This window comes from Gymnodraco acuticeps, unplaced genomic scaffold, assembly GCF_902827175.1.
Source record: "Gymnodraco acuticeps unplaced genomic scaffold, fGymAcu1.1, whole genome shotgun sequence".
Lineage (NCBI taxonomy): Eukaryota > Metazoa > Chordata > Actinopteri > Perciformes > Bathydraconidae > Gymnodraco > Gymnodraco acuticeps.
Genome location: NW_022991003.1, coordinates 2,481,107 through 2,503,828, shown reverse-complemented (window position 1 = coordinate 2,503,828; position 22,722 = coordinate 2,481,107). Strand labels below are relative to the sequence as shown.

The 22,722-nt window shown below is 42.8% G+C and overlaps 1 protein-coding gene across 8 annotated transcripts in view; it reads left to right on the top strand.

The window, feature by feature from the left end:
- Window positions 1-17,025, top strand: part of mon2 (MON2 homolog, regulator of endosome-to-Golgi trafficking) — a 37,367-nt gene extending 20,342 nt beyond the window's left edge. For 3 of the 8 annotated variants that reach the window (XM_034236115.1, XM_034236113.1, XM_034236112.1), the window contains 14 exons: window positions 1,925-2,100; window positions 2,190-2,379; window positions 3,475-3,768; window positions 7,821-8,019; window positions 8,534-9,177; window positions 9,914-10,057; window positions 11,611-11,628; window positions 12,150-12,278; window positions 13,894-14,084; window positions 14,168-14,228; window positions 14,540-14,663; window positions 14,915-15,122; window positions 15,801-15,883; window positions 16,310-17,025. In XM_034236115.1, coding sequence (XP_034092006.1) covers window positions 1,925-2,100; window positions 2,190-2,379; window positions 3,475-3,768; window positions 7,821-8,019; window positions 8,534-9,177; window positions 9,914-10,057; window positions 11,611-11,628; window positions 12,150-12,278; window positions 13,894-14,084; window positions 14,168-14,228; window positions 14,540-14,663; window positions 14,915-15,122; window positions 15,801-15,883; window positions 16,310-16,473 — 2,625 coding nt within the window. In that variant the 3' untranslated portion in view covers window positions 16,474-17,025. The remainder of the gene's footprint in view (window positions 1-1,924; window positions 2,101-2,189; window positions 2,380-3,474; window positions 3,769-7,820; window positions 8,020-8,533; window positions 9,178-9,913; window positions 10,058-11,610; window positions 11,629-12,149; window positions 12,279-13,893; window positions 14,085-14,167; window positions 14,229-14,539; window positions 14,664-14,914; window positions 15,123-15,800; window positions 15,884-16,309) is intronic. The other 5 variants (XM_034236118.1, XM_034236117.1, XM_034236120.1 and 2 more) reach the window with 3 other exon arrangements.
- The last annotated feature ends 5,697 nt before the right edge of the window (window positions 17,026-22,722 follow it).

Here is a 22,722-nt window from a genome sequence, read left to right as displayed (position 1 = left end):
TGGGGATGTTTAGATGATGCCTGAGGGAATTTAAGGATGGGAGCAGTTGGCTATTCTCATTACTATAACTGTAAGCTCTGTTCTGGGTGCAGAACTTCTCTATCCTCTGAGGAGGAAGTAGCTCTGTTCCTACATTTGGGATCGATTTCACTTGTATATTGACTTCCTTTATTACTTTATTAAATATAACAAAAGACAAACTTTGTCCACAAGTTATTTATCAGTTTCTCTTAAGAATTTCCTCCACACATCAGCAGAGCACAAAAATGCAGACAAAAACTTGCTTTGTGAAGTTATATGTATCAACGTTGAGGACAAACTGAACCAAACATCTTCCAGGTCACCTCTCTGCTCTTAGCCCTTATCCATAATATGAACCGTGTAGGGAGTATTTTATAAGATGGGTGGATTTTCTCTGGGTTTCACTCAAATGCTGACATTTGAGACATTTCCTCCACTGTCACAGTTTGTCAGGATAGATAAGAGAGTGCCAAATGCTTAAAGTGTGGGAAACAGAAATGTCAAAGTTACTCTCTCTTGTCACTCACAAACGCAGACTGTGACCTTCGCCTACTCAGACAGATAAAGGGAACGGCGCAGAGCTTATCTGAAAGAGGGCAGGAGAACTGTGTGGAGGTTAATGGAAACAGCACAGAGCCATACCAGCAATGACTGCAGTGTGGGAAATGCACAATGCAATCACTTCTTCAATGCCTTTCGTGCAGTATGCCCACGACTCTACTAATGTTAAATAATGCATCTATTCAAAAAAAGGTAAAAGAAGAGACATTTGAGTCAGACTCATTGTCTAAATCCTGCAGTGGAAATTCATTTTAACGGTCCCATGTCATGGCCATTTCTACTGATCATAATTCCATTGTTGAGGTATACTAAAATACATGTATGTTGTTCAATGTTCCAAACTCACATTGGTTTCTCATACAGCATCTCTGTATAGTATGTGTATTCACTCTCTGTCCGAAACGGCTTGTTGGAGCTCCTGCCCCCCCCTCCCTGTGAGCCCAGTGGCCGTCTGCGAGACACAGCGAAACCCAGCCCGAAACCAGCCCGAGCACACACACACACACACACACCCGCAGCCTGGCTGGGAGTTTGTGTGTGTGCTCACACACCGACTCACAGCCTCACGTCCATTTGGGCATGGGCACGTCACTGTAACCAGGAAGCAAACAATGGAAAAAAAGAAATCCCCAACGAGGCGTTCTGGGGCAGCATAGACAGGTCTTTTCTGTGTTAGAGTTGTACTCGCTACAGGGTGTACTTTGAGGGTTTGTGACTCTGCAGACCGTTTACATGCATAAAAAGCTACATAACACAAGGGGACGGGTAATAACCGGAAAAGCATGTTAAATATTTATTTTAACCAAACACCCCAAAAAAGTTGTAAGATATTTGAATACCCATCTTTAAGTTTCCAGACGGCTTTCCTTGAGTATATTAACTCTTATAAAATGTATTTTATATATTGGCACCAAAATGCCTGTCATGACTACTTTTATATTAAAATCGATTAGTTTGCTTCACTTTCAAGTTTCTGCTTTCATTATATTTTTCCATACTCTTTGATTTATTTAGCTCTTTTAGCTTGTCTGTGTGTCATCCCTGCCTCTCAGAGTACTGGGTTTATGCAACTAATCCATTGTGTTAGAACAAATACAAAGAAGACGGTTATAACTCACATTTAACAACCGTCTGCAAAAGCACAGATATCTGAAATGACTTGAAAAAAATAACTGTTGCCAAAAAAGTGATCAACACTTAACTTGCAGTCAACAGCATTGAGCAATCTCTCATTATTCCGTTTAAACCTTTGTATGTCTCCCCAAAACTGTATTAAATCAAATGTTTTAGATGACTCTTTTATCTCTGGTAAATCTTTGAACATCTCCCTCTCTCCCTCCAGCGACTGCAGCTCCTGTTGCTGAACCCCCTGAAGGAGTTGTCCAACGTGCTGCATGCAGACATCCGGCAGAAACAGCTGGAGAGTGTCCTGCAGATCCTGCAGAGCCAGGGAGACGGCCTGGGGCCCGGCTGGCCCCTCGTCCTGGGAGTCATCGGGGCCATCCGCAATGATCAAGGGTAAGAGAACAGAGGAGGAGGAAGAGATGGACAAATCTAGGGAATCAGCCTAAATATCTGTTGCGAATAATCAATGACCTCAACCGAAGCGTGCCTTGTTTCTTTCTTCCCTTCAGCGAGTCCTTAATCCGCACAGCTTTCCAGTGCCTGCAGTTGGTGGTGACAGACTTCCTACCCACAATGCCTTGCACCTGCCTCCAGATCGTAGTGGATGTAGCCGGCAGCTTCGGCCTCCAGAACCAGGAGCTCAACATCAGCCTCACCTCCATTGGCCTACTGGTGAGATACTTTGTCTTGTAGACATTTTTTATTGTTAGTGTTTTGCTCAGACTCACACTCAGGGTTACTGCTAAGATGCTCAGTAAAACATATGGTCAACTCATCTAGAGGCTATAGGTCAAATGATGCTATATAAACTAAAGGAAAGATCAGAACGAGCTCAGGGGGCCTTAATCATACACCAATCACTTGAGTGGGTTAGATATGGTCCAGTATTATTGTGATATATGGCGGATACCCAGTAACGACTTTGTAAATAAGAAAATATCAATATTTCTCCTGCCTCTCTGTAAGAGAAGACCAAACAAAAATGATTAGACAGGTAACAAGGTCATAGTCAGAGATAGAGCAAGTCTAAGGTTGTATGGAAGCATCATGTTTATCAATCACATCGCTATAGTCCAGAACTGATAAGCAAACGCATCCCCTTTCTACTAATCATATAAAAGCTGGTTCCTTTTCTGTATGAGGAGCTCATTTACTGTTGCAGTTAGCTCACAAGATTTGGTATGGAATTTGTAATTCAGCCGGATGCCAAAATATTTATATATCAATAATAGATTTGTTTGCTGCAGATTATTATAATCAATATGTCTGGCTCAAGGAGAAAGCATGCATTTAGATTGTTTCAATTTAAATGTAATAGGTGTCAATCAAGTGTAACTGTGGGTTACTAGAATTTGTAGCATGGCTACGCTAACAAGAATATGGTTGAATAAATAGTAAAACAAAATGTCTGCCTTATTTATTACTACAGTGTATTTATGACTTGTTTGTGAAAGGTTGGGCTTTTTCTTACTAATACTCTTTTCCAATAGTATTAAAGTTGATATTTCCTTGTTTTGCATTATTTGATCTAATTCAACAGCACTGAAGCACTCTGCAGACATTTTATAGATTCTCTCTACAGTATTCAGGACATGCAAAACCCAATATTGATCTGTGGTTTGTCTAATTATTTATCTTGGAGTGTGGCTGTTCCTGAAAGATTACTTTATGGTAATACGATAGCAAAACTGCCAGCAGCGTTTTACCGACCTTCCTCTCCAATGAATGCCCGCACTCCTTAACCCCACTTCCCATTTTCACCCACAGTGGAACATTTCAGACTACTTCTTCCAAAGAGGCGAGGCCATCACACAGGACCTGGAGAGGGAGGAGGAGGCTCTGCAGAAGCAGGCCAAGGAGAAGGGAGAGACCCTGAACAGGCCTTTCCACCCCGCCCCCCCCTTTGACTGCCTGTGGCTTTGTCTGTACGCCAAGCTGGGCGAGATGTGTGTGGACCCCCGGCCCGCTGTGCGTAAAAGCGCTGGGCAGACACTGTTCTCCACCATAGCTGCCCACGGGACCCTGCTGCAGCAGCCCACATGGCACATTGTGGTCTGGAAGGTAACACCCAAGGAGTTGTAAATGATATTTAATCGTATTGAATAATGTTAAATCAAAGATGTATACAAATAACTGAGTCAGAGGAGGGGCTCTGTTCTTTCCTATGAGAGTTGCTTGGTGGTTCATGCAACCAAAATGTCTTGACTTTTGAGTACAACATTACTTTGATCTGTCCTGGATCTTCTTTATCAGCAACCCCTGATTTTAAAGATGCGTTAGAGCAGGGGTGGCCAACCAGTCAGAGGTTAAGAGCCACATTTTTTCTATGTTACTGCAAAGAGCCACATCAAACACACAGTCACTGATACCGCTTGTTTCAGTTTTTTGTTTTCTGGAGACAAGATCTCAACCACGTCACTGATGCATTTTTGTGGCATTGGGATATATATTTTTTAAATCCTCTGGAGCAGAGAGGAGCTGTGGATTATTATTATTGATTAATGCATCAGTGTTTCTTTGGGTCAAAAACACTAAACTCACAACTTCAAATGAAAGCGTTTAGTTTATTTAATAAAAGAGCGCATGTTCAATGTGAAAAGTGACAGTAGTTATAGATTATTTGCAATTTGGTGCTATGTATATATTTAAAAAAAAATTATATATATTGTTTAAACACCTTGAATTTCAGGGGGGGCGCGGAGCTCCGTTGGCGGGGTGCAGCGCCCTTCCAAGACAATGGCAGGGGAAACACTGGATAGTAGTGTTTAATCAACGATAGGTTTTCCCCCCTTCAAAAGGTGATTGGTTCACTGCATCGCAGGTATTATTGTGATTGGCTCTTGGGCCACATCAAAATTAGACGCGCTGTCATCCTCTCACGGCCCGTCCACACAGCGGCGTGCGTTGACGCTTGCCGGCGGGCGTGTCTGACACTCGACCAACAACCAATCACATGAATCTCCCGCCCCTGACACACAAGCAGCGGTTTGATCGGCTAGAGCTTGTACTGGCATATGATTCGATTGGCTGACGCTTCTGCCGAGGAGTCAAAAGTTGAACATTGCTCAACTTTTGAAGCGAGCAACGCCAGCTACGCTCCGCTTCCCAAAATGCAGTTCGGCTAAAAGTGACGTCACCCCATTCAAAGTGAATGGGCAGAAGCGTTGGAAGCTTCAACGCACGCCGCTGTGTGGACGGGCCGTCATACTGACACCTGACACCACACATACACACGTAGGGAGAGCCCGGACGAAAGTAAGACGGGACGAAAGTAACACGGAACGAAAGTAACGGAGCAATTTTATCCGAGCCCAAACAACTTTGACCGGCCAAATTACGTCAGAATTATCAGCATTCAATACTTAACAGACCTACTAAATATCAGGTTTAACTGTCAGGAGTAGCTAGTGTTGTCACGATACCAACATTTTGGTTTCGATACCAAGTCAAGAATTCCGATACCGATTATTTTTCGATACTTTTCTTAAAAAAGGGAAACAGTCTTAAATGTAATTATTGTGCTTTATTTCACACCAGAACCATAACCATAACACAAACTTTTAAACAATGAGAACAATAAATAAAATAAATGACAAGAATTCGTATTAAATACAATTAATACATTTCTTACAGACAGGCCTCGTGGTGTCCGTAGGCTTGCCCTCACTGTCAGAGATATAGCTCAAATACTTCCACATTTCGCTTCTGGCGTCTTTTTTGTCAACAAGCCGAGGCGCAGCGGCAGTTGCACTCCCACTTGCAGCCATGCTTCTCGTTTTCTCACATGCTCTGGCAGCTAGCGCGTGCACGAGAGCGGGGAGGCACTTGAGCGTGCTTGAGAGGGGCGGGACTGCAGGCACGGCTGCAGAGCAGGGAGTGGAAGCAGAGCGCTGAACACACACAGCTCTTATTTAAACGGCGCTTTCTCACCGGAGTACTTTCCGCCGTCATTCTTAAACGGAGAAATCGTAACGTTTTTTAACGGCAGGGTATCGCGGTATACCTTTCAAGTATCGGTACACCGTGCAACACTAGTCAGGAGTCAGTGTCTCTCCCCCAAACTCACACATATAAAATTCAATATGAACTGAAGAGCCGCATGAAACTAGGCAAAGAGCCGCGGGTTGGCCACCCCTGCGTTAGAGCTTTAAACGCCAGTGAGTGTTTACTGACTGAAATTGTAAAAATCTCTTAAACTTGTATTAAGTACAGACCTCCATTTGGGAATCTAACCAAAAATCGAATCAAAAGGTCATTGACATCGGGACAAGGGAGGTCAGAAGTGCTAAAAACCTAGATCAGGGGCGCCCAACCAGTCGATCGCGGGGAGATTCCCAGTCGATCGCGAGATGTGTCTAAAAATAGAACAACAATATTCTGTTTTATCGTTAATGTCCTGTAACATAATCTTCCTGTGCCAGAATAATGCACTTGAACGCATCAAAGCTTTGTGATTGGCCGGCGTGACCCCATGTGTCGGGGCGTGGCTGGTGAGCAGTGGGCAGTGCACTAGTTCGCTAACGTTGTCCGTGTCAACAGGAGTGACAGTCCGCACACACACAAGACCGCAATTATGGCAGAAGCAAAACATATATAATTTTCACTCCGAGTGGGAGGATGTTTATGTTTGTATCTATTCCAATTCAAAGTCCATCTGTCTCATCTGCAATGCGAGCGTGGCTTTATCGAAGAAGGGTAATTTAGGAGCGGCATTTCAAAACAGTGCACAAACGCTACGAGACGGAATTCCCTCCTAATTCTGCCCTACGCTCCAAAAGGGGAGGGGCCTGAAAGGACAGCTAAATGCACAGCAGTCCATTTTCACCAGGCCCAACAACAAGAGCAAGGCTGCTACCAGAGCATCTTATCGTGTCAGTCACGTTCTTGAGAAACACATGAAGTCTTTCAAAGACGGCGAAGTTGTGAAAGAAGCATTCCTGGAGGCTGCCGATGCGTAATAAAAATAACAGCAGCATTTCAACAGGTTTTTGATATGATAAAAACTCAAGTTAGATACCGTTATTAATCAGCTGTAAGTTTGAGTTTGTTTGAACTTATTCATTATAATTATTGTACAAAATGGTATAAGAATGCAAACTTAAATTGATTATAGTCTATTATCAATTCAGGTTAAGAAACTAGTGTTGCTTGCATCCTATTTTAAAAAGGCATTTATTTTTATAATCTACTAAAATGCAACAAAAAAAGGGTTTGATTCTATTAATTTTGTCTTTTTTATTGCACTGTTGCAGCAGATTCCTGTGTAGCTTCAGATCTGAGTTGTTTTATTAGTAAGACTAATTTATACTTTTGTAGCAACACTATTTTTAAATAATGGCAAAGAAAGGGTTCAGAGTCTTTTCTTTTTTCCCTGTGTCATATGTGGCAGCACTGTTCAATGCTTCTTGAAAACATTACCCACTGTAGTGACGTGTGAATAAACACCAACTCTGTATCAACAACACTGTTGTGTAACTTCAGTTAAATACTTGTATGCGTGTAGATTAGAAAGAGGTAAGATAAAGGATCTGCAGTAGTTTATGGAGTATTAATCGTACGAAGGTCAGTTTTATACAAGTAGAAGTGTGTATTTACCTGCTAGTAGGCTGTCAGTAATGGCTACGCCTCTCTATTTGGACTGGTAGATCTCGGCAGACTGGCAATTTTAAAAGTAGCTCTCGGTTCAAAAAAGGTTGGGCACCCCTGACCTAGATAATGTCCAGGTTTAATTCCCGCACCACGCCATAGAGGAGGGAAAATAACTCTGGATTTGACTACAAGTGGAATTTACAACTTTAATATCTTAATGATTATGTGCTTTTCAAGTGTTCGTACCGGGTACTTCATTAACCTCAAAAAATATTAAACTCTGATCTACAGACGGCTCTTTCCTAAGTAAGTCAAAAGGAAAAAGTATATTTGGCCCGGGAGTTGTAATTTACTATGTGGCTGCTTCAAAAAATTGCTTCAAGAAATATAGGGGTTGACAGAAACTTCCCTTTTTCTCAGATCTATCATTTGTACTTACAATCTTAATTTAAATGAGTATAGACCTCAAAAGGCTGTCTTCTAAGCTCTTTCTGACGGTTGAACTCTCTTCGTGTCACCACCAGGTACTGTTCCACCTGCTAGGCCGCGTGAGGACGTCCTCCACCACGGCCGACAAGGAGAAGATCGAGTCTGGCGGCGGGAACATCCTCATCCACCACTCACGTGACACCGCTGAAAAGCAGTGGGCGGAGACGTGGGTGCTGACACTAGCCGGGGTGGCACGCATCTTCAACACCAGGCGGTACCTCCTCCAGCAGCTAGGTGAGCCAGGCTTCATCTGATATGGTACTCAAGCCCTTTATGTGATGTTGCTGTGCATAAGGTATGACACACTTCTGCAGTTTGCCACCGCAGAACTGTAAACAATAGCGTATTAAAATGTATTCATATGTCTGTCAGGCGAAGCAAAAGTTCAGGCTGTTTTTACTGCTTTATTAGCACACATTAAAATCTCACTGATCAAAGTGCTATTTGTGGCACTTTATGTACAACATGAATCAGAAATCCTTTATTCATCACACACCATTAACATAATGAAAAGGAAAGAGCGCAGTGCAGATAAAAAGCTAATAAAATGAGTAGAAAAAAAGAGGCAAGCATATGTGAATAAACAAAAAATCTAATAAATACACATGCATGGTATTAAAAATGAGAACAAAAGTAGCAGCATTATAAAGTAAGTGAAAATATAATATGAATTAGCAAATATGAACTGCCAGTAATGCCGCTAATTGTCAGTCTCACACCCCTCCATCATCGTGCTGTGTATCTGCAGGGGATTTCTTCGAGGCCTGGGAGGTGCTGCTGAACCACATCCAGTCGGCGGCGCTCAGCAAAAACAACGAGGTGTCCCTGGCGGCCCTCAAGAGCTTTCAGGAGATCCTCCAGATCGTCACGCCTGTTAGAGACTGGGACAAAGCAGGGGACGCGTTCACTGCTATCGGCGTCCCCCCTGTGCTCATCGACCCCCTCTCGGCGTACGGCCCCGGCAGACCCCTGGTGCGCTCGGACTCTCTAGTCGAGCGGCTGACGCGGTACAACGGCGCCGAGCTGCAGGCCCCTCCCCCTGGAGAGGAGTCAGCCTTAGAGGACTCTGCGTTGTGGTGGTCGGCGTGGAACACGTGGTATCGAACAGGAACGGACAGCACGCGGCCCCCCAGCGGCCCCACGGAGAAGTTCTCCTTCATCCCCAGCCAGCCCTTCCTCACAGCGTTGATCCAGATTTTCCCGGCGCTCTACCAGCACATCAAATCCAACTTCAGTATGGAGGACCTGAAGAAGCTGGGGGTCATCCTCCACGGGGCCGTGTCCGTGCCCATCAGCAGCGACGCCTCGCCCTTCATCCTGCCCTCTTACACTGAGGCGGTGCTCACCAGCCTGCAGGAGGCCGTGCTCACCGCGCTGGATGTCTTGCAGAAGGTGGGCAAAGCATAAATGTGTTGTCAGGAAATCAAAATAAGGGCTCTTAACATATGTTGTCCATTATGTTGAGTTAGGGGTCGTAAATGATGAGGTCTCCAGTTTGTATCCAGCAGGAGACCTTCGTTGAATTCATCCTCCTGTCCGTCTCTTGACTTTAGACTTAGAATAAAAAATGATCTTAAAAGACAGAGCCAAGGAGATAAATTATAGCAAGAAAACATTTCCTATTGCGGGTTAGGAGCAGCCTTAATGCTCTATTGTGATCTTTGTAACCTATATATCTCAATACTACAAATAACTTCTAAAGGGCTGCCACTGATTACTATTTTAATCATCGATTATCCTTATGTCACAATTTATCAGAGTCCAAGGTGATGTCTTTAGATTGTTGGTTGTACTTCACCAAACAGTTATGTGAAAGCAAAGCAAATCCTTCCATTTGAGAAATAGGACCCACAAAATGTGAGCAATGTTTTTATTGGACTGATATACTGAATGTAATCGGAACAAAGCTTTTTCTTGTACCTTTTTTAAATTGAAGCACTGACTCTAAATGAGTACCATGTCTCTGTTAAAAGCAGACCCTTACCTTCCCTGTCGAGACAAAGTTATTTCTTCCCATTCAGTGTCAACTCAGTCCAGGAAACAATGTGTCAGTGTGCTAAATGATGCAATACGCAGTCCCGTGGTGGATGTCAGCAGTGTTTGTTCCTCCCTTCCCTCCCTGCTGCAGGCCATCTGTGTGGGACCGGAGAACCTGCAGGTCATGTACCCGGCCATCTTCGAACAGCTGCTACTCTTCGTGGAGTTCTCCTGCAAGCCTCCTCAGTACGGCAGGATGGAAACCAAACACGTGGCCAATGCCAAATACAACCAGGTACGAGGAAACGGAATCGGCCGTTTAACTGCCTGGTTATCATTTGCGATTTACGTCCTTTTTACAGTTTGTTTCATTAAAATGTTGGATGGTGTACTCTGTTACTTGTTGAGCTTCTCTCTCCAGCCATCCTCTACAAGATCATCCCTCTTCTTTGATGTTCATGAAGCACCCCTTCTCCCTTTCCCTTTAGTCTTGTCCTTATGAAGCCCCTATCACGGCCCTCAGGGAGATTGACAGGTTCCTCAGGACCCCCATTAGTGGCCCCGAGCCATCTCTTCCTCATCTTCCCTTCCTCGTGCTACATCCTGCTGGCAGCACACCAGAGACTTCTCCCACTACTTTTAACTTCAAACACAGTTCAAAGTCATTTAAAGAACACATTTGTATGCCAGTGATCTTAAGCAAGACGGGCGGTGGTGGCGAAGTCCATAGGGACTTGGCTTGGCAACTGGAAGGTCCCCAGTTCAAGTCCCGGCAAGACCAAGTGCTACCGAGGTGTCTCTGAGCAAGGCACCGTTCCCTACACTGCTCCCCGGGCGCCGTTCAAAATGGCAGCACACTGCTCCTAACACTAGGATGGGTCAAATGCAGAGAAACAATTTCCCCATGAGGGATTAATAAAGTATATAAAATGTTTTTTTTTAAATAGACTACAAATTCTCCTTTCTTCTTAAGATCAGAGGAGTATTTTCACAACACTGATATCTTACTTACTCGTTGTTGTTGCCTACACTTACAACATCCATCAGGTGCTATGTGTTCAGGGAAACGCTGAGAGTTGCAGTCTGGTATAGAGAAATGTTAGCGCCACACATGTCTGTGTCTGACATCCTGAGTCTGTTAGTCCTGCATGTACCCGGGGTCCAGACTTCAGAATCTGAATCTGTTTAATTGAGAGCGTCAAACAACATTTCCACCCAGCCAAACAAATGCTTTGGGTGCTCTTTAATGCCTCGTTGGCTTTAGGTGCTAAGAGTACGGTGGCCGACATGTGCAAACGCGCTACCACCGCCCAAAACATTTCCATTAAGAAAACGCCTGGCAGCATCAGAAACTATGCAAATATAAAAACACAAAAGTGCCAATGCAAATAGAGGGACATCTTCACCAACTTGACAACACATGCGCAGCGTTTAGAAAACAATGTTGAAGCTCAGGGGTTTTAAACTGTTGGTCCCCTTTTCCGTTGTCTCTTGAGCTTGGTTGTGTTTTGTATTTGCTGCATTACGTTTGTGCAGCGCCGTTAGTAAACGCTGTGCATGTGTTGTCAATTTGGTAAATATATGAATTCATTTCAATGTGTTTTGGCAGATTAGCATTTTTATATTTACATTTTTTTAAACTTGCAGTGCGTTGTCTCCTAATGGAAGTGTTTTTGAGCGTTGTAGCGCGTTACCACCTGTCGGACACCATATAGGAATGTTCCCCTAATTCAGTCCTGGTTATAGAATCTCCTTCGGACAACAAGCCTCTGCAAATTGGTTACAACCGAAACACCAGTTTAATTGCGATTTTCTCTCATTCTGTTTCTCACTGGATAACCATTTTAGATCCAGCTCTTTGCACCGGTGAGTTCCGTCATCATCTCCTTCAGCCCCCCCCCCTCCCCTCTATAGTTTTACTAAGCTGTGCTGAAAGGTGGCGAGCCTCCCTCTGCGGTAGATGAGATATCACACCGCATGGTCGGCTCGCACGTCTCACCTGCGTCTCCTCACTCCATGCTCCCCCCCCCTCTCTGCCTGCCACTAACTGGTGGTTATGCGTCTGTGTGCACAGCCCCTGTGCAGCTCCATTTTCAGTTGATTTTGTGTTTTTTGGTGATGTTCATACGCACATGTGTGGTTCTGTTAATATTTCTTAAAGACACACTTTGTAGCATTAAGTCATGTGTTTGACTGTAACATGTCAGCTTAGGTAAGCCTAAAAAACTAAACAAAAAACCTGAAAAACTAATTCCGTGTTACTCGTATACAAAGTGTGCCTTTTTAAAAACGGCTTTCAATGTGGTTCTGGTTATAAGTACAAACAAAGGTTTTCAGATGAGTCCGACTTAAATATCCTGTTCCTCTTCAATCCTCTTTCCCCGCAGGCAGAATGGGTTGCCTTAAACTACGTGCCCTTTGCTGAGCGCTCCTTGGAGGTGGTGGTGGACCTGTACCATAAAACAGCGTGCCACAAAGCTGTCATCAACGAGAAAGTTCTGCAGAACATCATCAAGGTATTATCACAAAGAGAGAGTCATCGTGCGCTAGAAAGTCCTGGCAGTTTTGGAAATGTTTTCCAAGACTATCATTCTGACAAATTGTACCGAAAGCAACAAAACAAAAAGTTGGGATGTACAATCTCACACTTTTTGTCAATTTTAAAGCGTCTGTTAAAGTTAATTTACATGCATTGTCTATTGTCGAGTGTAAAATGTCAAAATTAGGCTAGACATAGCGGTGTTGTTTTTTTGAGCACTTGCCCAAATTAACCGTGACTTCTTAAGTTTTCTTTCTCAACTGTTCCTTCTGGCAGCCCATTGAGCAGAAGTTGTTGAAGCCTGTTCAGCCTGTTGGGTGTTTTATTATATAGTTTATTGACCCAGAATTACACAAGGTAGAACATTGCTGCTGCACTCCTAAGAAACCTTTAGGCAAGTTGATCTTCTGGCATACCCTCAATGACGTCAAAACAGGTGTTTTACATACTGTATGCTGACTAAGGCAAACCACCAATTCTTTAAACCCAGTGTTATTTTTTGCTGCACTGTAAACACTAGTTTATATAAACAATGGATCAAATGACTGCATGTATCTAGTTGCTCATAGTGACTGACCTACAGGTTGATTATAGACAACTATGCGATTGAATAGTCTGTATTCATAATTTTTTGTGTCATGCCATTTCTTCTACCGGCCAACATGCAAACCGTCAATGGGGGATGAATTGACTGACTGGATCTTGTGATTTAATTTCCAAAGGGATGTTTGTCTAAAGTAAAATGTAATGCAGATAATTTGTGTGCATAACGTTTAGTATATTTTGAAATCATTAGTTGATTCTGTTTGCTGTCTAAAAGGAATCTGTCAATGTCCATCTGCCTCTGGGCAACTTTCACTTCACTTGTCTCTCTGACTTGATAGTATTGATCTTAAGGTTGAAATATTACGTAAGTGTAAAGTGAAGTTGCGGCACAAGATCAGCAGCATTTTCTGCACTGTCTGAAATCTGTCCTTGGTGCAAGTCACGGAAATCCTTAATTGTTCTCAAAGTTGACAGTCTCGTTTCTAACACCTGTGTTTGAACGCACTTTCCCATAGTCTGTTTGTAAGACATCTAAAAGCACTAAAGGTTCCCCATAGGCAAATCCAAATCTGGCTCCCATCCTTTTTCGTCTCCAAAACAAGAAGGCAATGCTTGCAACCTAAGGGAGCCCAGCTGTTCTCTCAGAAGAGGACGTTGTCAAAAAAACGTTTTGTTTCGTTCTGTAGAATGAATACTGCTAGTGAAGAGAATGTCCTGACTTTGACGTTAGCTCTATAAACAAAAGTTTCTCCACATTTCAGTTTTAAAAGAGAAGGATGTGAAAGGTTTTCAGCTGCATTTCGTTTTATATATTTGACCTTGAAGTCATTCTCTGTGTTTCAGTCTCAAGATGTTATCACATCAAGTTTTATTTATATAGCACATTTATAAACGATTTTTGGTCGAGCCAAAGTGCTGTAATAAAAATAGCCTACAGTAGAGACACTTTACAGCAAATACAACAGCACAGATTGTTCAGAATATCAGTATGAGAAAACAATTATGTAATTGCCGTCTTCTCCTTTGTTTCCCCTTTCACATTCAAGACTTTAAGAATGCCCTTGGGTTTGAAGTACGCCTGTCCATCAGAGAGCACCTGGAAGCTGGCCGTTTCATCTCTGCTCAAGGTGCTCTCTATCGGGCTGCCGGTGGCGCGGCAGCACGCCTCGTCTGGAAAGTTCGACACTATGTGGCCGGAGCTGGCCAATGCCTTTGAAGACTTTCTTTTTACCAAAAGGTACAGATTCAGGCAATATAAGGTTGAATACGCACCTTTTAAGGTACCAAACTCATTATTTCATTGTTTCTTTCCATTTATAGCACACCCCCAGATAACGTTTCTATCCAAGAGTTTCAGAAGAATGAAGCCATTGATGTAGAGGTAAATACTTTCCTAGCATCCAGTATATCAGTATCTCTTTATTATATATATACCACTTCATACTGTCAGACCTGCACAACCCTCCGAAATGTGAAACATACCAATACTGCACATATTTAATTGTATTGTACTTTATTTTTACGGGTATATCTATATTTCATCTATATTCCATGTAAATATTGCTATATTTGACTGTTATAATAACATAATACAGCAGGGCAAATTCCTCGTATGTGTACTTGGCAATAAACCTGTTTCTGATTTGGATTCTGAAGGTGACCCACATCATCATTGTGTCTTTTTTATTTGAGGTGGTCCAGCTGATCAGCACAGAGATTTTACCGTTTGCCAACTTCATCCCCAAAGACTTTGTTGGCCAGATAATGGCCATGCTCAATAAAGGCTCCATTCACTCGCAGTCTCCCTCGTTTACAGGTAAGACGTCACTTTTGCATTTGACTCTGTTGTGTTTGCGTATTATCGGCGACTCACGGGACGGCAGGGTGGCCGTGCGCTGGAGTCACACTGAAACTATTAAGTCCTTGGGCCCTCCCCGTGGCTCATCTCTAACAATGGCTGCTGTCTCTGCATGTGTTGTGCAAGCCCTGTGTCTGCCCTCATTGTAAATCACTCTGGAGCGCAGCCTCAGCAGAACGTCTCATATGTAAAGTGTTTTCTCGTGACAGAGGCCGAGATCGATGTGAGGATGAGGGAGGAGTTTTCTAAGGTGTGCTTCGAGACGCTGCTGCAGTTTTCCTTCAGCAACAAGGTGTCCACTCCACAGGAGGGCTACATCTCTCGCATGGCGCTGTCTGTGCTCCTCAAGCGGTCCCAGGATGTTCTCCAACGCTACGTAGAGGACGAGAGGTTGAGCGGACGCTGCCCCCTGCCCAGGTACACCCAACCATACACCTCTTAATAGGAATCTTGCACCTGCTTTTGCAAAAATCATATTTCTAACTGATTTTCCCACCAGAAACGTACCCCGGCCCATAACACTGTTTATTGCTAGTGTCATCGTTAACCCTGAGACATTTCGCAAGAAAGAAAAAAGACCACGAGCTCCAGTCCTGCATCCATCACTTGTCCTTTTCTCTTTTTGTAAACAAACAAAACCACTGTACTTATCCACTTTTACAAACTGGCACCACATTAAAGGGTTCGGTATCATACTGCATTTATTTTTTTTTCCTCACGACATGATGGAAGTTAAATCATGCCCATGGGGAAATTGCACCATTAGTACAGAAAATGACTAAAGGACGGTGGGGGGGGTGGGGGGGGGTTGAGAAAAATAGGATAATTAGAAAATACATATGAAGAGCAATTGCAAGGTTATTTAAATTCAGACACACACATTTTAAGAAACAAAAATATGTCGTTCAATAAAAGTGCCGAACGCATGCTTTATTTCTTTCTGAACATAGTCAGTGGTCAAATACCTTAAATCCTCATCTACTTTGTTACAGTAGCTTATATCTTTTGAGCAACACAAACATCTTCTAACTGTAACATCTTCAGGTTTTTTGTACAGGTGTAGCTAATAAAGGTCTTTGGTGTTTCTCTTTTTAGGCAACAAGTGACGGAGATTATCTTTGTGTTGAAAGCCATCAGCACTTTGATGGACTCGCTTAAAAAGACACAGCCAGAGAATGGTGAGTATCAAACTTTTGAAATGGATTAAATAGATCTTTGGAAGAGGTGACACTATGATACAAACATCATCTATTCATTTCAGCTAAATGTGTCAGAGTACAGTTGGGACCATTTTTCAAATGAGTTTTATCTGCAATCTGGGTGGAGCTGTTTACGTCTCCAGCAAGGTCAATTACTAGAAATCATTATTTTAACCGCAATCGTTCTGAAGTGAGGCATTTGAAAATTACGTTTTTGAAGTGCCCTTCAAGATGTTTGCACTACATCGCCCTTTATTCAGAGCAAAACTCATTTCCGTACGCCTGTGGGAATTTCATGAAGGAAATGATTTCTTTGATTGCCTTCCAACACAATTCATATTCTCCTCTTCCTCTCCTCCCCACTCCCCCCTTTGTATTTTCTTCCCTCTTGTTTACTGTCTACAGTGGATGGCAACACATGGGCTCAAGTGATCGCCCTGTACCCGACACTTGTAGAGTGCATAACATGCTCCTCGACTGAGGTGAGCTCGGCCCTGAAGGAGGCCCTGGGGCCCTTTAAAGACTTCATGCAGCCACCTGTGTCCAGAGTCCAGAACGGAGAGTCCTGACCAGGCTCACTCACATTTGTTTTTTTATAACAAAGAAATCTTGAATGTGTCTTCTCCACCCACGTGCTTCACAAGTGCACGGACATGAACTCAACGTGAGCCCCATCTACAGTGACATGAAGTGACCCCTGACGAAGAGAGATCCAATGAGGCCAACGCCCCCCGACCTTCATGCGCATCATCGTATGCTTCTCATGTGAGCCGATTACTCATCTGCCCCCTCCATTCTCATACAGACTGACTGCACTCTTGACTTAACTACAGAGATTTGAAAAAGATTGCAGTGTTGCCTGTTTGTTTTATTCTCCTGATGAGGCGGAATCGATGTACAGTGTGTGGTGATAGTGTTGATGATGTAATTAACAAAAAAATGCAACAACTGGGGCTTTCTTGATCTTAAAAATGAACACTTAAACTTTTCCAACATTTTCAACAGTAAGGATTTTATGCAAGAAAACAAATCTTACTGTAACATTCCATGTCATCTATAGCCAGCCATCTGAGAAGGGATGTACCTGTCTGTATAAAATAAATGGGACAATTCTACGATCAGCTCTGTGCTCCGAGTGTGCTCAGTTACAATGCATGTTAAGTTCATTAACGCACCATCTTGAAAAACATAAATATTTAGGCATATAAATTCCCTTTTTTTAAATTGTTCTGGATTAATAATGGCTCTACTTTCAAATTAACTAATGACCTGCTAGATTAAAGTCTTCTTCAATACAGGATAATGTTTATTTAGGAAATGTATTTCTTTTAAATAGATAGGGGGAATGGTTCATTTGTGATTGACAGGTTTCTACAAAGGCCATTCTAGGTGCTCTCCGAGTTTTAGTCCGACAAATGTAACTCTTTCACGGTTTGTTTTTAGATCATAAAAAGAACATTTTAACATCTTAAAATGTGTTGCTCAACACTGGTACTCTGCTACACCCTCTTGTGTCAATGCTTGTTCCAAAAAACAAGATGGTGTCGGCTAAAATGCCCAACATGAGGCTTCAAAACCAATGATGTCATTGTAGTCAAATCGTTGAGTGCCAAACGTCAATTAGTCCGTTTCCAACTAAGAAACAAGACAGCTCACACAGGGAAAGTGATTTAATAAAATGCACTTAATCTAAATATTTCACCATACAATTATTATATTGTTATTTTCTCCACACTTTTGAGTTGTGCTTAGTCATACTTTAGCAATACTGCCATCTATATAGTTAGTGACTGTTGGTTGCTTTATGAACAGACCTATATAACTCCCAAAATACCACAACACCATTCATATTGCAGATTGTAATTAAGCCTTTGTGTTACAGAAGTTTAACACATATTTATTGTAGTTTCCTGGTGTTATTGTATCCATATTTGAAGTTGAGGGAAATTTAAAAGATAATTTGTTGAACATGTGTGGAAGTATATCTCCTTGTACTGAACAGTAGGTGGGGTTATAGCTGACTGGAGCTCAGGAATAGAAAACAGCTCCACTTTAAACGTTGTGCTCGTTTCCCATGCAGACATAGATAGCCTTCCCATGCTTTAGGGACCCCTCGGCTCCCCTACAATGTCCCATGAATATCCCCAGGTCCGAGTTTCGGATTATCTACTGGGTCATATGAGGGGAAGGGACCGTTTTGTGGTTTGCAATGAAGAGGAGGAGGAGGGAACAGGGAGGAGGAGGGAAGAGGAGGAGTGGGAGGAGGAAGAGCGCGGAGGGAGCAGGTCTGCTTGGGCGGGTTTTCCCTTTTATTTCAAGTCTGCACAGAAGAAGAGAGGACGGACAGTCTTCATGGGAATGTCGCTGTACAGTCCAGACGGTGCATTTCTTTCGACATTTTTTCCGTCTTTTTCTTCTACTATCGTCGTCTTCGCCTCGCTCTTTCACCATGCACTGGCTGAGGTAGTAGTTTGTGCTGTTGGTTGGGTTGTGACACTGCCCGCTATGGAGATGACTGCGCAATCTACTGCCTTGCTAGTGCTGGTGCCTCCACTTCGGCCGAGGAAAAAAGAAAGCCCCGCTCACAACGCTGTTATTCGGTTTAAACAGGTAATTCACAACGCTAGTGTCGCACCATGTTCAATATTCAGCTGTAATGTTACTTCTTTTTGAACTGAACCCGTTTCATGTTTCATCCAATAAAATAGTGCACGATTGTGGAGAATAAAAACACTTTGTATGCAGTTTTAATTTTACATAATTTCGACTTGAATCGGTGCTTTTTTGCAGGCAGGAGGGCGAATCTTGCATGTATTGCTGGGAATCCGAAATGCAAGTTTCCATAATGTGTATGCACATTTTAAAAATGCACGAAGAAGTCGATATCGTATGGATTTGCATAGTTTGTCAGCACCTCAGGCGGAGTTGGCTGTGTAGAAAGCATGTAGGTCAACAGTGCTGTTGCTAAAAGGAGAGGAGTGACGTGGCTCCTGCTGCCCACAGAGGTATCCTGCAATACATCTGCTATGGTATACTGGCTTTATGGCTCTCCTTTGTTGATAATGCTGCATACCAGCACACACTGGAGCAGAGAGTGTTGCACATAAACACCTTATATGCAGGGCTGAGCTCAGAGACATACATCTGTGCTGTTGGTAATAATCTGATTAGTATGCTAAATCTGGATGATGAGGTTTAGCATTTGAACTCCATGGGTGTGCACGCACAGACAGACACCACATGACCTCCCCCCCACAGGCAGTGGTGTCCTCACAGAGGTCTGGGAGTGCAGCCTGATGTGGGTCATGCGTTGAGGGTTAACCTTTTGAAATCCTCCCTCTGCTGCCCAACAGCATCTGGCTCCGCGGTATCACATTAGTATGGGCAGTCAGGGGTCTCGTGATGGGGGTAGGGAGCAGAGTGGGTAATGAGCTTGATTGCCTGCAGGGGCCAGGGTCGATGAAACCGTGCAGGGGGCCGCAGTCTTTGAGTTCAGACTCCCCACAGCCCAGATGAGAGCCCGCCCCTCTCTGTCTCAATGACTGACAGAAGATTGAATCCTGCGTTTGACCTTCCGAGAAGACTCCCATGAAATATGTATGAGTTCACACTTGATAGTGTGTTAGGCAGTTTATGTTCATCATCATGGGGCACGGCTTTGCCCAGTAGCATCTGTGCTGATATCAAACTATAAATGCTGTTCCGGAGAGCCACCTAGGTTGAAAAACGGTGCCTGTTGAGCAGCAGTCCTACAGGTCTGCAGTACATATATTTACATAAGAGTCTGTCTAATGTTAGAAATACAAGTGATCTGGCCTCCTGGGTAAAAACCAAACATCATTTATCATATCCTGACTGTGAGGAGAGCCATATGGAACAGTGAGCAGCTCAGAGGCAGCCCTGTTCTCATCCATCTTGTGTCAAAGCTCTCATTTGAGCCGGTCTGCAGATAAATCATACTTCAGGCAGCCGAAGCCCTAAAGCAAGTTAATTTGAGCCCCTGGTGGAAAATGCCCGCTCAGACGGGTATCACAGCTGCACCGCTGAAGCAGCCGCACCCATCCTGACAGGAAAGTTGACCCTTATGTGTGTTCTCCAAATACCTTAACACGTGCCGCCTGTGTAGTGCAACATGTTTGAATTAGTGCAGAGTTGATTGTCAGAAAATCTATTGAAAACAATTTGTCAGTAAGGGTAAGGGTCATTTTCCAAGCAAAAGGTCAAAAAAGTGTTTTTCGTTTGTCAAATAAAGGTTTATAAAACAATTATTTTCTTTGTAGTGTCTGTTTATCATAATGTAATACCCTCAAATTACTGAATAGATTAGTCTATAAAACATAAGAGTGGGAATTTACCATCATAAAAGCCTTAATGACACAAAGGGATTCAGTCTTTAAATGCATTGTTTGACCCACCATCAATCAAAAATACAGAATATTTAAGTAACTACAATTTATGACCAAATAAACCAACGCATTCTCACAATAAAACACAAGTTATCACCACATTTCCAACATTTTCTTTGTGAAAAATAACAATGAGTCAGTTGATAACAATTGCCAATCAATTACTGTTGATTAATTACTCCAACATTAACATTTATCCTTTGGTTTTTAGGCTTTTGGTTGGGTAAACTAGCAACCAAAAGTCGTCACCGTGGGCTCTGAGAATTTTGATGATTGTTTTTCACAATTTCTGGCATTCCTTTTGGTAATCAACAGGAATTTATTTGGCCAATGTTTTAAACATTGATTCATCGTTTTAAGAAGCAGTGTGTAGGATTTTGTGGCATTGAAAAGTGAGATTGGAATTGAATTGACTGAATACCACTCCGCTCACAACTACCTTTCCAGGCATGTGGAGAATCTATGGTGACCTTCAGTTAATGTAAAAAAGTGAAAGGCCTTCTCTGGTTAGTCAGTGCTGTAGAAACATGATGGAATCTTTTGAAGAGGGCCTACCCCCCTTCTTAGGTTACACAAACATTAATGTGACTATACACACTAATACAAATGTAGCAATCTATATCGTTTTATTTCAGCCAATAGATCTTTAAGAACAGAGTGGGTCGTATGGTGTACAAACTGTAAATCCCCCTTAGACACATGTGTGATATTGGGCTAAATAAATCAAATGTGATTGATCTCCCTTTATCCTACACAGTGCTCCTTTCAGTCCTCTTTGAAGCAAACACATTTCATGGTTTCAACATATCAAATGTGATGTTGTATTATACATTAAACTGTATAGCTTTAGGTAAGTCAGGTTAACTATTAGTTGGACATAAGGAATACATACTGACAAAGTGATAGGCTATCTATAACGAAAAAGGTTAAAAGAATAGTATCTTTTGCATGTGTCCTCCTCTGAAAGCAGTCTCAGAGGCTGCGGCCTCGGCAGCATGTCACCTTTTCAGCACGAGAGATGAGTATCTCGCTGCAGGCCCACTCAGCATCTCCCTCAGATCTGTCCACGGTGGGGTGGGAGAGCTGTAACCTTGGAAAAACCAGCCGCCCACAGGAATGACTGTCATCATTGCCGTCATACAATCTGGACCACACACAGGAGTAGGAGTGCCAGATCAGAGCTGGCCTGAGAGGAGGAGGGTGCGGCACTGGCCTGTGGGGACCAGATGGCCCTCAGCTCCTGCAGAGGACCCGGAGTGTGAGACTCCCACGACAGCACTTTATTATCGTCTTGAGTGTGTGTAGGCATTCATAGAGGTATGTGTGTGAGGAAATCATACCCTGATCATGTGGGTAGCATGAATCAAGTAATACAAGTGAGTGTTTACAATTGTTGAAGACATGGGTGGTCCATAAACCTTCCCTGGATCCCTGCTAACACTCAGAGCCTTTACTTCCCATCTTTTGTGCCTTGTTTACTTTAAGCTTTATTTTAGACAATAGAAACAATCACTTTAGTAAGAAAATCCATAGGTAAAGAAAAAGATAATAAAAAAAATACAATGAAATTCAGTTAAAATGACCTGCTCATATTATTAAGTTGTACTGTGCAGCAGTGCCTCCTAATTGGTCTCAGGTGCAAACATTCTCACTGATTAAGCTCCCTGATACAAGTCAGATGTGCAGACTGCTTTAAAGGTTCTCATTGATGCTTCATTTGTCATGATTCTTTGTTTTATATGCCTTGATGAGTTACAAAATGCTTTTCAAGGGACACAAGAAAAGATATTCCATATGAGGCTTCTTTGATATATCCCGGGGAGGAACAGCTGTTGATATTGAAATAATTTGTAGCTGCGTTATCTTCTGGTATTGTGCATGTTGACTCACTGGCATTGCTTACTGGGATACATGACTATAAAAGAGCCATGTTATTAACGACACCTGTGCTTTTCTTACAATGACAGGTTAAAAAAAGGCCTATTTCAGCTTGCTATTGCCATTGTATTTAGGCGTACATTTATATTCTACATTTTATAAGAATCTGATAGCGTTGGGCACATAAGTCTGCAGCCGTGGCCGATTGTAACAATACGATTTCATCCCAAATCTGTGGTAGTAGCTAAAATTGTATTTATAAATAATTCAAGTGTAAAAAATGCTGGCTTTAAAGAAGCCATATATATATTTGTTTGCCTTTCCAGTAGTTTTTTATATACGTTTTTGTGCATGTTAATGGTCTGCAAAGGCTAAAATCCTCTACGCTAGTGCTCCAACACATGTGATAAGCTAAGGGGCGGGACGTCTCTTAGCAGTTGACCAATCACAACACAACCTGCCGGCCGACCAATCAGAGCAGACTGGACTCTGGTTTCAGACAGAGGGTGAAAATATTTGCTGCAGCACAGGAAG